The 15,736-nt window shown below is 47.4% G+C and overlaps 1 protein-coding gene across 5 annotated transcripts in view; it reads right to left on the reverse strand.

Moving 5' to 3' along the window:
* The window catches only part of LOC137532579 (NACHT, LRR and PYD domains-containing protein 3-like), a 1,034,343-nt gene that overhangs the window by 305,925 nt on the left and 712,682 nt on the right, over positions 1 to 15,736 (reverse strand). For 4 of the 5 annotated variants that reach the window (XM_068253266.1, XM_068253249.1, XM_068253240.1 and 1 more), the window contains one exon: positions 5,400 to 5,564. The exons of the other annotated variant lie outside the window; for it this stretch is intronic. In XM_068253266.1, coding sequence (XP_068109367.1) covers positions 5,400 to 5,564 — 165 coding nt within the window. The remainder of the gene's footprint in view (positions 1 to 5,399; positions 5,565 to 15,736) is intronic. 5 annotated transcript variants of the gene reach the window in all.

A 15,736-nucleotide genomic window follows, 5' to 3' on the forward strand; every position in this document is an offset into this window, starting at 1 on the left:
TCTGACCACTGCATCATCCACCTGATACCTACTTACAAAAGGCGCCTGGAAACCTCAAAACCTGTCACCAAATCCTTCAAAGTGTGGTCAAGTGAGGCTAAACTACAACTTCAGGCCTGTTTTGGCTGCACAGACTGGAAGGCTCTGGAATCGCCTAACCTGGACGAGTGGGCAGACAATGTATCCTCGTACATTGGCTTCTGCGAGAACTCCTGCATCCCTACAAAATCCTTCAAACTATATCCAAACGATAAACCGTGGTTCTCAAAAAAACTTCGACAACTGCGACGCAGCAAAGAAGCTGCACACAAGTCCGGCAACCAGGAGGACTACAAGAGGGCAAGGAACGACCTAAACAGGGAACTGAGGTCTGCAAAGAAGTGCTACGCGGAAAAGCTGGAACAGAACCTCTCCTCAAACGACGCAAGAGCTGTGTGGAAAGGGCTTAAGGCTGCCACCAACTACAAGCCTCCCCTCAGCACGCTACACCCAGCACTGAGCTGGCAGAGAGTCTCAGCGACTTCTACTGCAGATTCGAGAACCAGCCAACACCTGCAGGACCCCCACAGCCGCCTGCACAATCCTCTGACATTGACACCCTGGGCCCGATCCCGCCCCCACCGTCAGTGAGGGAGGCGGATGTACTGAAACACTTGCTGAGGCTAAATGCTAGGAAAGCCTCTGGTCCGGACGGAGTGTCACCAGCCTGCCTGAAAACTTGCGCTCGTCAGCTTGCCCCCACCCTCTCTTCCATCCTCACGAGGTCCCTCCAGGGAGGCAAAGTACCCGCGTGCTTCAAGAGGTCCACCATTATCCCTGTCCCCAAAAAGCAGGGAATCCTTGACCTCAACAACTTCAGGCCCGTGGCACTTACATCCGTGATCATGAAAGCTTTTGAAAGCATGGAGCTTCCCCTCCTTAAGCACTCCACAGAGGGACTGCTAGATCCACACCAGTTCGCGTACAGAGCAAACAGGTCCACTGATGATGCCATTAACATCTGCTTGGAGCTCATCTATGATCACCTGGATAGACCAGACTCCTACGCCAGGATCCTCCTACTGGACTTCAACTCAGCATTCAATACCATCAGCTCTAAAATACTTCAAGACAATCTTGCCAAAATAGGAGTCCACCCCACCCTACGCCTGTGGATCACGGACTTCCTCACCAACAGGTCCCAGGTCGTTAGGCTGGGCACCATCTCCTCACAACCTAGGATCACCAACACAGGAGCCCCACAAGGCTGCGTCCTGTCGCCGTTTCTGTTCTCTCTGTATACAAATAACTGCAAATCCACGTCAGACTCGGTAAAAGTAATCAAATTCGCTGACGACACGACTATTGTCGGTCTGATCACCAATAATGATGAGAAAGAGTACCGCCACCAGGTTGAAGGTGTCTGTCACTGATGCAGACTGGGGCGTCTCTAGCCATTTTGTCACTCCAGGCGAGAAATCCTGTGGCGCCCCCCCCCCCCCCGTGATTGCCCCCAGCTCCATACCCCCCCACTCCTGTGGTGAACCCCACCCCCGAAAATCATAATGCATCAGCATTTCACCAGAAAATACACTTATTGTGGCATGGGTTCACCAGAAAATAGTTGTAACGCAGCAGAGCGTTTCACCATAAAATATACTTATTGCGGCATGCACTCACACACAACACACAGTATACACACACACACTATACACACACGCACACAGTACACACACACTATACACACGCACATAGTACACACACATACACCGCACACAACATACACACTATACACAGTACACACACACACACACACACACACTACACACACACACTACACTATACACACACACACTATACACACGCACACACAGAGCACACTATACACAGCACACAGTAGATATACGCTATACTATTATACTAATCCCGGTTTTCACTACCTTATAGTGTGTCTGATCCCTTATGCAGGGAAATAATGAGGAGAGAAAAGCTGAAAGAGAGGAAAGAAGATATTTGCCTCACCAGGATTGCACTTTTATTTAGCTTTCCTGTATGACAAGAAGACACAGCCAGCAGCACTAGGGGAAGAGGGAAACAAAGGTGAATGAGGGAGGGCTGGTGCACACCAAGAGGGCTTCTGAGCGTTTTTCAAATCAACAGTGATTTGGAAAGCACTTGGCTAATGTTACCCTATGAGGGTGTTCCCACAGCAGTGTTGTGATCACAAACATGCTGCAGGCAGCATTTATTGGAGCGATTCTTTCAAAAATCGCTTCACAAAGTCGCATTCGTGAATTGCTAGCAATTGAGATTTTGTCGTGCACTAGCCCAGAGATAGGAGGAGTGGAGTGAGACTGAGAATAGCCTGAGATGGAGCAGAGAGCTTATCTGTATTGCAGTCCCACATTACAAAGAAGCTAGTTGCTGGTAATAGGACTGCTGTCCCTGCCAGTCTCCCACACAAGTCAGCAAGCAGCCCTCCTGGAGTCTAGGGACTGTCAAAACTTTTCAACCTGTTTATATATGTAGCCAGGGGTACACGTGCCCAGTATATGTAGGCAGGGGTATATGTCCCCAGTATATATAGGCAGGGGTATATGTGCCCAGTATATGTAGCCAGGGGGTATATGTCCCCAGTATATGTAGGCAGGAGTATATGTGCCCAGTATATGTAGCCAGGGGTATATGTGCCCAGTATATGTAGCCAGGGGTAGGGATGATTGGAACCAGCAAATTCCATTCCGCCGGAAATCACGGATTCCGTCAGTGTTAAATTCCGTCGCTATGAAAATTCCGCCGGATTTGTTCTGTCGGAAAAATATTCTTTCTTTCTCTCCTCCTCCTCCTCCCGGAGGGTCTCATCTTCCAGGGAATTATAGAATTTCAAAAGCCAGCTTACATACCATGGCTGGAAATTGAACCCAGGCTGGGCTGGGAATTGAACCCAGGTCTCATTGTGGTAGGTAACTAACTTAACCACTATACCACCAACAACCCTACATGCTGAAGCCAGCCTAGCATGTACCATTATGATCAATCCAAGAGAAAAAGTAGTGTGCTTAAGGATTTGTAGCATGTCAAAAGCAAACTCACCGTGGCTGGGATTTGAACCCAGGTCTCAGTGTGTGGCAGGTAACTGACTTAACCGCTATACCACCAACAACACTACATGCTGAAACCAGCCTAGCATGTACCATTATGATCAATACAAGAGAAAAAGTAGCATGCTTAAGGATTTGTAGCATGTCAAAAGCCAACTCACCGTACTTGGAAATTGAACCCAGGATGGGAATTGAACCCAGGTCTCAGTGTGTGGTAGGTAACTGACTTAACCGCTATACCACCAACAACACTACATGCTGAAGCCAGCCTAGCATGTCCCGTTATGATCAATCCAAGAGAAAAAGTAGCGTGCTTAAGGATTAGTAGTATGTCAAAAGCTCCATAAGCTGATAAACAATAAATATGGCCGAACTGTGTGAGTTGTTGCCCTGCACAGACTTCCTACCCATTAGGTATCATGTCCCTTCTTATCCAGAGGGGCACCTGTCATACCTTTTAGAAGAAAGTGAGCTCCGTTTCTAGTCTATAACGCTACTCTAATCAGCCTTACCTGCCACCCGATCGACCCAGATGGAGGAGGAGATGACCATGGATCTCAAGGCCACCCGCAAGAGGAGGAAGGGGAGCGGCAGTGGCGTAGCAATAGGGGTTGCAGAGGATGCGACTGCATCGGGGCCCTTGGGCCAGAGGGGTCCCAGTAGGGCCCTCCCTCAACAGCAGTATTAGTTCTTTATTGGACCTGTGCTGGTAATAATCACTTCTATAGATGATTTGATTAGTGGTAATCATTAACAAGCTATTCCCCATCCCCTCCTTGCACCTCTGACACTGTAGTTGTCCTTAGCAGGTTTTGGTGCCACCCACGTCCACGCCCCACTCGACCCCTGTTTATATGTAAATATCAATGATTTAAAAATAAAAAATAGCAATGAATCCAGTTAAAAATAATAACTTTAAATGAAGACTACTATCAAGAGTAGTGTTGATCAAACACCCAGATATTCGGGCTCGGGTCGGCTCGGCCGAACATGGTCCAGATGTTCGGGATATTCAGCTGAACACCGAGCCTAATTGAAGTCAATGGGGACCCGAGCATGCCTGCTGGAGGGGACGCAGCATGAAGAGAAAGCCATGGCCACAGTCGGCGGGGAGGAGGGATGACCCCCCCTCCCTCACCTCGGGGCTCTCCCCTCTGCGCTCCCCTCCAGCTTAAATTGGTGTGTGGGGAGCAGCGGGCAGCGTGCAGATAGATACCTTCCGTGCGTTCCACTGCGGATACTCCTCGCTCTAGTGTCTGACGCAACTTCCTGTTTTTACAGGAAGTTGCGTCAGATGCTAGAGCGAGGAGTTGCATCAGACGCTAGATCGAGGAGTATTCGCGGTGGAACACACGGAAGGTATGTATCTGCCCACTGCCCGCCGCTGCCCACACACCAATTTAAGCTGCAGGGGAGCGCAGAGGGGAGAGTCCCGAGGTGAGGGGGGGAACGTCCACCCTCCCCGCCAACTATGGTCATGGCTTTCCCTTCATGCTGCATCCCCTCCAGCCCCCCAAAACGGGCCCGTGCGGGCCCCCAAACAGTGCGGCCGAGCACCATGTGGTGCTCGGCTGAGCTCGAGCTGAACAACCCGATATTCGGGGAATAACGAACAGTGTCGAACACTGTTCGATCAACACTAATCAAGAGCGTTAGTTATTAATATCAATTAAAAAGTTATTTAACGTTTTTAAGGAGACAATTTCTTAATGGTAATTAACGATTAACTGTTAACGTTAAATAATAATAAGAGGAAGACGGATTTAATGTTCCTGTATGCACTCTTTATGAAATAAATTGAATTGAATGCATTGTCGACTTCTGCTCTTTCTCTTTCATCTAGTCCAAACATTTTATCTCTGAGCAAGTATATGTGTAGTTCTACTTTGCATGCTTTGTTAAAGGTTCCCCCAGATCCCTGCTTATTACCCTCACTTCTGGATACTCAGTCTTTTTCCCTCAAGACTATATCTGTATCTGGAGTTCAACATTGTACATTCTCTATTTCACCATCCCATAAACTACTCGGGGTAATAACTCCGCCTACACTTTTTTCAGGCTCCATAAGCTGATAAACAATAAATATGGCCGAACTGTGTGAGTTGTTGCCCTAGACTTCCTACCCATTAGGTATCATGTCCCTTCTTATCCAGAGGGGCACCTGTCATACCTTTTAGAAGGTGTTATGGTTCTAAGGTTAATTATGTTATATTATATATTTATACTGTCCCTATTGGGGAATGTGAGAATGGAAAATGGTGATGAAATAAATGGAAATATTCTGCTGATCTCTGCTGCAATCAGGGCTGTTATACTCACAGTAATTCCTCTATCCGGCTTGTTGGCAGAGCCGCCGTCAGGTCACTGAATTCAGGACCCCCTATATTGTTCCATGACAGGTTCAGCTTCCTCAGAGTCTGGTTGTTCCTTATCCCGGATGCCAGGTGGGGGCAGCAACTGGAGAGCAGATCATTCCCCTGCAATCTATAGGAAAAGAGAATAATGTTACCAGAAATCTGTATAAATACTGCATACAATGTGTGGGTCGTCGCCTGCAGCAAATGGAGTAGGTCGCAAAGAAAGTGAGCTCTGTTTCCAGTCTATAACGCTGCATCGGGGCCCTTGGGACAGAGGGGTCCCGTAGGGCCCTCCCTCAACAGCAGTATTAGTTCTTTATTGGACCTGTGCTGATAATAATCACTTCTATAGATGATTTAATTAGTGGTAATCATTAACAAGCTGTTCCCCATCCCCTTCCTGCACCTCTGACACTGTAGTTGCCATTGGCAGGGATTGCTATGTATAGAGGGCTTGGGGGTAATCAGTAACAAGCTGCTCCCCATCCCCTTCCTGCACCTCTGACACTGTAGTTGCCATTGGCAGGGATTGCTATGTATAGAGTGCTTTGGGGTAATCAGTAACAAGCTGCTCCCCATCCCCTTCTTGCTCCTCTGACACTGTAGTTGCCATTGGCAGGGATTGCTATGTATAGAGTGCTTGGGGGTAATCAGTAACAAGCTGCTCCCCATCCCCTTCTTGCACCTCTGACACTGTAGTTGCCATTGGCAGGGATTGCTATGTATAGAGTGCTTGGGGGTAATCATTAACAAGCTGCTCCCCATCCCCTTCTTGCACCTCTGACACTGTAGTTGCCATTGGCAGGGATTGCTATGTATAGAGTGCTTGGGGGTAATCAGTAACAAGCTGCTCCCCATCCCCTTCTTGCTCCTCTGACACTGTAGTTGCCATTGGCAGGGATTGCTATGTATAGAGTGCTTGGGGGTAATCAGTAACAAGCTGCTCCCCATCCCCTTCTTGCACCTCTGACACTGTAATTGCCATTGGCAGGGATTGCTATGTATAGAGTGCTTGGGGGTAATCAGTAACAAGCTGTTTCCCATCCCCTTCTTGCACCTCTGACACTGTAATTGCCATTGGCAGGGATTGCTATGTATAGAGTGCTTGGGGGTAATCAGTAACAAGCTGCTCCCCATCCCCTTCTTGCACCTCTGACACTGTAGTTGCCATTGGCAGGGATTGCTATGTATAGAGTGCTTGGGGGTAATCAGTAACAAGCTGCTCCCCATCCCCTTCTTGCACCTCTGACACTGTAGTTGCCATTGGCAGGGATTGCTATGTATAGAGTGCTTGGGGGTAATCAGTAACAAGCTGTTCCCCATCCCCTTCTTGCACCTCTGACACTGTAGTTGCCATTGGCAGGGATTGCTATGTATAGAGTGCTTGGGGGTAATCAGTAACAAGCTGCTCCCCATCCCTTTCTTGCACCTCTGACACTGTAGTTGCCATTGGCAGGGATTGCTATGTATAGAGTGCTTGGGGGTAATCAGTAACAAGCTGCTCCCCATCCCCTTCTTGCACCTCTGACACTGTAGTTGCCATTGGCAGGGATTGCTATGTATAGAGTGCTTGGGGGTAATCAGTAACAAGCTGCTCCCCATCCCCTTCTTGCACCTCTGACACTGTAGTTGCCATTGGCAGGGATTGCTATGTATAGAGTGCTTGGGGATAATCAGTAACAAGCTGTTCCCCATCCCCTTCTTGCTCCTCTGACACTGTAGTTGCCATTGGCAGGGATTGCTATGTATAGAGTGCTTGGGGGTAATCAGTAACAAGCTGCTCCCCATCCCCTTCTTGCACCTCTGACACTGTAGTTGCCATTGGCAGGGATTGCTATGTATAGAGTGCTTGGGGGGTAATCAGTAACAAGCTGCTCCCCATCCCCTTCTTGCACCTCTGACACGGTGGTTGCCATTGGCAGGGATTGCTATGTATAGAGTGCTTGGGGGTAATCAGTAACAAGCTGTTCCCCATCCCCTTCTTGCTCCTCTGAAACTGTAGTTGCCATTGGCAGGGATTGCTATGTATAGAGTGCTTGGGGGTAATCGGTAACAAGCTGCTCCCCATCCCCTTCTTGCACCTCTGACACTGTAGTTGCCATTGGCAGGGATTGCTATGTATAGAGTGCTTGGGGGTAATCAGTAACAAGCTGCTCCCCATCCCCTTCTTGCTCCTCTGACACTGTAGTTGCCATTGGCAGGGATTGCTATGTATAGAGTGCTTGGGGGTAATCAGTAACACGCTGCTCCCCACCCCCTTCTTGCACCTCTGACACTGTAGTTGCCATTGGCAGGGATTGCTATGTATAGAGTGCTTGGGGGTAATCAGTAACAAGCTGCTCCCCATCCCCTTCTTGCTCCTCTGACACTGTAGTTGCCATTGGCAGGGATTGCTATGTATAGAGTGCTTGGGGGGTAATCAGTAACACGCTGTCCCCCATCCCCTTCTTGCTCCTCTGACACTGTGGTTGCCATAATTTACTATTCGAATTCAACCTAACTCGAATAATAAAAAGGGGTATCCGAGCACCACTGTTCATGAGTCTTCAGTTAGAGTCTTTTGCAAATATCAGGTTAGAGGCTCGTCTGGAATCCGACCCTAGAGGGGGCGATACTGTAATGATCCGCTCAGCTGCCTGTGCAGGCAGGCAGCTTTTTGACCATTGTTCAGGTCTGCATTCTGCAGGTCTCTGGAAGAGAGACCTTTTGTCAGTTTTGCAGCTTGCTGCTGTTGAGGAATTTACATACGTTTGTCATGCAAATTGCCTAGCCACATCCTTTGTAGGCTTGCTCTATATATACCATGTGATATCACAGACCTTGGCTGGTCATAAGGATTTATCCTGTGGAACACTCCTGGAGTGTCAGCCGTGCTTCTTGTTAAGATTAGCTTAGAGTAATTCCTGGGACTGCACTAGGCAGATTCCCTAGTCCAGTTAGATTGCATTATCTGTTTTGCCTGTTCTGTCTGTCTGTGGGGTGCTAACCAGTGCAGCGGCTGTTACTGGTAGACCCCTTCTGTTCTGTTGTTGCTTACTTGGATCGCACTCGCTCTAGCAGTAAGAGCAGTGGATCCAGCTCGCTCTGTTGCGATTGTTCTGTCCCAGCGGTGGTCGACAGGAAGTCGTTCTGATCTTTGTTCTTGGAGTATAGCTGGAGCAGCGGTTGCTACCTGCTATCTCATCTGATCTGTCTTGTCAGGATCGCACTCGCCTTGCGCTAGTGCTGTGGATCCGTCTGATCTCCATTTCTCTTTCTATACTTGGATCGCACTCGCCTTGCGCTAGTGCTGTGGATCCTTCTGTTCTGTCTTCTTGGATCGCACTAGCCTCTTGCGCTAGTGCTGTGGATCCTATCTCGCACTTATCCCTGTTTTCGTGTATCTGTCTTGTCTGCTACGAACGCTTGCTGGAGGATCGGTGAGGTAACCGTTAAGCAAGCACTCACGTCCTCTGTTTCATGTTTGTCTGTCGGTGGTTAGTTAGGCGTGCTTGTCTCTGTTGTGCTTATCACGCGGAGACCGCGCATAAACGCGTTCGCTGTTGCGAATGAGTGCAGTGTTCGCGTTTCGTTAGCGTTTGTTATTTTCCTTGTCATTCTCATTGTATGATTTGCTGTGCCTTTGCTATTCTCGTGCTCTGCCTTGCTGTAGCCTTGTGTCACCTCTGGCGATCGCACTTCTCGCGATCACGTTCCTATTTCATATCTGCTGTTGTGTGTGCACTGTCACAGGTTGGCGACTAGATTGGTGCACACACATACAATCTGTCTCTGTGCTCATTCTCAATCGCTTCTCTTGCGATTGCGTTTCTTCCCTTCGTACAATTCCTGTCTGGCGTCTGTGGTAGGGCAGAGGATCTGTTCCTCTGCACTCCACAGCTCCATCTGCTGACAGGAATTTCCCTCTACAGGTGCATTGCACCTTTTGCTGGGTTCCCTCAAATTATACGCTTGTGGAGGATTTCCGCAGTGTCAGCGCACAGCCTGTGCGCTGATCACGGAGAGAATTCCACAACCGTTACACATCTACATTTTCAAACAATTTACAAATACAACCATCTACATTTCCAAACAATTTAAAAATACAACCATCTACATTTTCAAACAATTTAAAAATACAACCATCTACATTTTCAAACAATTTAAAAATACAACCATCTACAGCTTCAAACAATTGAAAAAAAAGGCAGAAAACTTGCCCTCCGTAAAACATTCTTGGCAAATGCTTTCGACTTGGTTTGTCTTCCGCTGGGTCAAGGGTCCATCTGATCACAGATGCCTGGTCTGCAAAGCACGGTCAGCGCAGCTACAGTATGGGTCTCAGCAGGCTCCCACTTCGGGCTGGAATCCAACTTTCATTCCCCGCCCATTACCCGTGGTGACAAACAATGGCAGACTTGCCCTCCATAACGGATTCCCGTTAAAGGATTTAAAGTTGATTCATTACAATTAGGGCCTCAAAAGTCCTCCTGAGTCCTGTATTGTTATTTTTGGTCACTACCTCGGGGCGGGCGTGCATGCCTGCCCGCTGCCCTCCTTGGATGTGCAGTGGTAGCCGTTGCTCAGGCTCCACACCGGATTCCATCCCTCATTCCCCGGCCATTACCCGGGGTCACAAATGGCAGACTTGCCCGCCTCCATATGATTCTCGTGAAAGGAATGTGGTGTCATCTTTGCCCGCCATAACTGGTTCTTGTTAAAGGATTTAAAGTACATTCATTTCAAATACAGCAAGCCTTCGATAGTCCTCCTGTATTGTTATTTTTGGTCACTACCTCGGGGCGGGCGTGCATGCCTGCCTGCCTGCTGCCCCCCTTGGGTGTGTAGTGGTAGCCGTTGCTCAGGCTCCACACCGGATTCCATCCCTCATTCCCCGGCCATTACCCGGGGTCACAATGCCAGACTTGCCCGCCTCCATAGGATTCTCATTGTAGCGGTACTGAACAAGTACACAGCAAGTAGAAAATGTAATTTAAAAACAAAACGTAAGCTTTTTAACAATGCCATGGAAAGTTGAGAAGGCAGTCACACATTACCTGACATCACTGAGTGAGGAAGAGCAATCTCGCCATGGTACGCACCAGTGCAGCACGGCCGTCACTACGCAAACAGCTGTTTGCGGTGCGTTACACAGTGAGTTTGGTGTGTCAGTGTGAAGCAGTACTCTAATTACACTCCCTGATTGATATATACACATGCAAGATGTTTGAAAGCACGTTAGGCCTGCAATTTAGCATTCAATGTGATTTCTGCCCTTAAAACGCTGTTTTGCTTCACATCCAGATTTTTCCCCGGGACTTTTGGCATGTATCCCACTCCGCCATGCCCCCCTCCAGGTGTTAGACCCCTTGAAACATCTTTTCCATCACTTTTGGGGCCAGCATAATTTTTTCTATTTTTCAAAGTTCGCCTCCCCATTGAAGTCTATTGCGGTTCGCAAACTTTTACGCGAACCGAACCTTCCGCGGTAGTTCGCGAACCTAAAATCAGAGGTTCGGCCCATCACTATTCAGGAGGAGGTGATGTAGGTGGAGAGGAAGCATAGGAAACATATTTCACACTACTCCTGCCCCTACTTTGTCTCTGGTACCGAAGGCGACGGTCCACTCTGATCGCTAGAGAAATGGCTTCATCAATAGTTTTTGGCTCAGGATATCCTAACATCAGATTAGACACGGCATCTGATAATCCTGACAAGAAACAATCCAGTAACGCAAATGAGCCCCATCTAGCTGACACCGCCCACTTCCTGAACTCAGCTGCAAAAGTCTCCACCGAATCTTTGCCTTGCCGCAACATCTTGAGCTTCCGCTCCGCGGTCGAGGCAAAGTCCGGATCATCGTAAATAATAGCCATAGCTTTAAAAAACTCCTCCACAGAGGTCAGGGCCCATCCCCTGGTTGAAGGCCATATGCCCAGGTCTGGGAATCCCCAGTCAACAGTGTCTTAATAAAGATAACTCTCTGTGCGACAGTACCTGAAGCATTAGGTCTCAACTCAAAGTAAGATAACACTCGATTTTTAAAGTTTCGGAAGTCAGATCTATGACCAGAAAACTTCTCGGGCACAGGCATACGTAAGTCTGTAACAAGAGGGGATCGCACTGTGTTAACAGTCGTCTGAAGGGCTTGTATAGACCCAGACAAAGCATTGATCTGGGTCTGATGACTATCCAGCACGCTGATGCAATTCTCCACCGAGGTGGAGAGTGCAAGCAGATGACTGTCAAGTGGATCCATATTGTTTGGGTCTGCTGTTCTGTAACGATTGGTGTCAGCATGCAGAGAGAATCTGATTATTGGTGATCTGCAGTATCACCACGAATGCAGATATATACCTGATTATTGATGATCTGCAGAATCACAGATAATACAGATATATTGCTAACCTCTGGACACCTAAGGAATGTGAGTGTTTGGTGTAACAGTAATACTTTGAGTGAGAACCACCAGAGGAGCTGGAGGTAAGAGGAAGAAGGGAATTCACCCCAGACTGTGGGTGAATCCCTATAGGCTAAAGGCTCCCTAGGAGAGGGGCCTAAGCCTGGTTGCAGGGTGCCCTGCTGCTAATATGAACAAACTTGCCCTAACTAGATGTGAGATCCTTGCTCTCTACACCCTTGTGGCGGGCTAAGGTAATGCAAATACACCGTGCTAGTCTTGGGTGTGAGATCCGTATTCACGACAACCTGGAACTAGTCTATCACATAACATAGAATGACACAGTATCCTAGGCTTGGGTGTGAGATCTGTAGTCACAACACCCTGGAACTAGTCTAGAGCATAACATAGCACTGAGACAGTATCCTAGGCTTGGGTGTGAGGTCCGTAGTCACAACACCCTGGAACTAGTCTAAAGCATAACATAGCATTGAGACAGTAATCTAGCTCAGTGTGAATTCCCAGGTCCTTCCCAGTTCTAACACACTGTAGGATCTGACTGAGGTCTGTGTGCTAACACATGAAGCATTCGCAACGGCAGACAACGTGAGACTGAGGGACGAGTGGTTATATAGTGCAGCGCTGATCAGCACCACTCAGTCCCTTCCAGCCAATCCGCATCTGCCCTGGGATCAGCTGACCAGGGGCGTCAGCTGATCCCTCGCTGCTGCGCATAAAGCCTCTGTCTCTCCGCGTGCGCGCGCACGCGTGTATTCCTCAGCCTATGTGCACAGGAAGGCTGTATCACATCAGACACATGTCGCCGCGCGTAGACCGCCGGGCTGGACGCGGAAGTAGCCGCCACGCCGTCAGGGCACACGGCGGCTATTCCGCAATCCTTCACAGCTCAGTACTGAATCTTGAAGCTGACCAAATACCTCCTGTTGCAGCTAGTCCCTCCCCCTAGCTAATTGCCTGCTGCAAAACAAACTAGAGGGAAAAGAAAAAAAAATTGTACTTTTAAAAACTGACACTTGCTGCTTAATATCAGATGAACCACAATACACAATCCACCAGATATCACAGCAGCAAAACACAATATACAAACAGCAATGTAATATAATTAGTGCTCACAATTCCCAGCAGTGAAGTGAAGCAGCCCACCACCAAGATTAGGTGTTAGGTGTTTTCCCCATTCAGATAAAAACACTAAGACTTAAAGGGGAACTGAAGAGAGAGGTATATGGACGCTGCCATGTTTATTTCCTTTTAAGCGGTTAATAGTGGGCGGAGTTTACTGCACACCTGGCCGCACAGTCCGCTCTCAAGCTGACGTTACTCCTGAGAGCCTCTGCATGTGACTGTGCCGGCGCAGTGATGAGGGAGAAGCGCGGATACTGTTGATAATGCTGAGCTGGGACGCCAGCCAGCTGCCGGTTAGCGCCATACATGCCTGAATGACTGACCCAGAGCGGCGAAAGAGCACAGAGCTCCTATATATCCCTCTATCCAGTGGTGGAAGCCGGCAGCGCTGCAGTGAATCTTGCATATGGGTGAGATCTTTCCATTATATCCTACTATCCGGCTATTCAAGAGTTTGTACTCATATCTCAAAGCAGTTAACTTACATCTATTTGTGGATAACATCAATGAAGTGGACATTGGCTTATTATTCGAGAGCTAAACTAATATATCACAATATAGAGGATATGGAAAATCCTACTAATATAATAAATGGGAAAGTTCGCATATTTGGATGTTTGGCTGAAGGGATGTGAATGAAATTTGGCACACACATAGTACATTACCTGGAATAAAGTATAGGATACTTTTTATTCCCATAACCAAAAAGAGACAAATACAAATTTCACTGGAAAATGTAAACAGCAGCCATTCTTACACTGTTATTGGCAGGGTTCTCAAACTTTGCACAGTTGGTTACTGGGTGACTGGGATTATTATTCAGAACAGTGGGTGGAGCCTACAACAGCCAATCAAAATCCACCTATTGATTTTGAAGGGGAATATTACAATTGCTGCCATTCTTGCACTGTTAATGGCACAAGCCTCAAACCTGGTACAGCTGATCATTGCGTAACTGGGGTTTACATTTATAAAAGGGGGGTGGAGCTACAAACAGCCAATCTGATTTGTTTCATTTTAATGCAGGTTATTGATGCAAAAAAAGACCACAAAACTCACAAACTTGGTCTTTAAGTAATTGAGTAATTGTGTGTTAGGGTTAGGAAAAGTGGAACACCAGCCAAATACATAATGGGGCAATGCCGGGTCATCAGTGGGTGGAGACAAATACAAATTTCACTGAGAAAATGTAAACTGCAGCAATTCTTACACTGTTAATGGCAGGGTTCTCAAACTTTGCACAATTGGCCACTGGGCAACTGGGATTATTATTCAGAAAAGTGGGTGGAGCCTACAAAAGCCAATCAAAATTCACCTATTGATTTTCAAGAGAATATGTAATTGCTATCATTCTTGCACTGTTAATGGTAAAAGCCTTAAACCTGGTATAGTTGATCATTGCGTGACTGGGGTTCAAATTCAGAAAAAGGGGGTGGAGCCACAAACAGCCAATCAGATTTGTTTAATCTCAATGCAAATTATTGATGCCAAAGACCGCAAAGCTCACAAACTTGGTCATTGAGTAATTGTGTGTTAGAGTTAGGAAAAGTAGGCGGAGCCAACACCAGCCAATTACATACCCGAACAATGTCAGGAAATCAGTGCGTGGAGAAAAGTACAAATTTCACTGTGAAAATGTAAACAGCAGCAATTCTTACACTATTAATGGTAGCATTCTCAAACGTTGCACAGTTGGTCACTGGGTGACTGGGATTAATATTCAGAACAGTGGGTGGAGCCTACAAAAGCCAATCAAAATACACCTATTGATTTTTAAGGGGAATATTTCATTGCTGCCATTCTTGCACTGTTAATGGCACAAGCCTCTTGCACTGTTAATCACCTGTACCTGGTGGAGCCACATCCAATCAGATTTATTTTATTTCAATGCAAAGTATTGATGTCAAAGACCGCAAAGCTCACAAACTTGGTCATTAAATAATTGAGTAATTGTGTGTTAGGGTTAGGAAACGTGGGCGGAGCAAACACCAGCCAAATACATACCCGGGCAACGCCGGGCGACCAGCTAGTATTAAATATTTCCAGCGCAATTATCATATGTAGGCAGAATGGGGGAGTATGTCTGAAGCAGTGGCGTACCTAGGGCATTTGACACCCGGTGCTGGGTATTATAAGACACCCCCCCCCCCCCCCCCCCAAAAAAAAAAAGTAAAGGGGCAAAAAATGGGTGGCGCTATAACATGCGGCGCCGCGTCAAAAATGGGCGTGGCCATGACCGGATGAGGGCGGAGCTAACTGTAATTTGACGTGAACCCGGGTGAGAGTGATATGGAGGCTGCCATATTTATTTCCTTTTAAACAATACTAGTTGCCCTGCTGATCTATTTGGCTGCAGTAGTGAACTGAATCACACCAGAAACAAGCATGCAGCTAATCTTGTCAGTTCTGACAATATTGTCAGAAACACCTGATCTGCTGCATGCTTGTTCAGGGTCTATGGTTGAAAAAATTAGAGGCAGAGGACCAGCACCGCAGCCAGGCAACTGGTATTGCTTAAAAGGAGATAAATATGGCAGCCTCAATATTATTCTCACCTCGGGTTCCCTTTAAAAGTGCAACGCAAAGACAGTGGACCAAAGTTTTGGTGACCCTTTCCCCAGAAAATTCACATAATTGTGCAGGTTTTCTCAAGAAAATACACGTTATGTGAGCAGTTTTGCCCAGAGAATACGTTCAACCATGTCGGCAGATTTGCCCAGAGAATACGTTCAACCATGTCGGCAGATTTGCCCAGAGAATACGTTCAATCATGTCT

The sequence above is a fragment of the Hyperolius riggenbachi genome, chromosome 1 (assembly GCF_040937935.1).
Source record: "Hyperolius riggenbachi isolate aHypRig1 chromosome 1, aHypRig1.pri, whole genome shotgun sequence".
Classification (NCBI taxonomy): Eukaryota; Metazoa; Chordata; class Amphibia; order Anura; family Hyperoliidae; genus Hyperolius; species Hyperolius riggenbachi.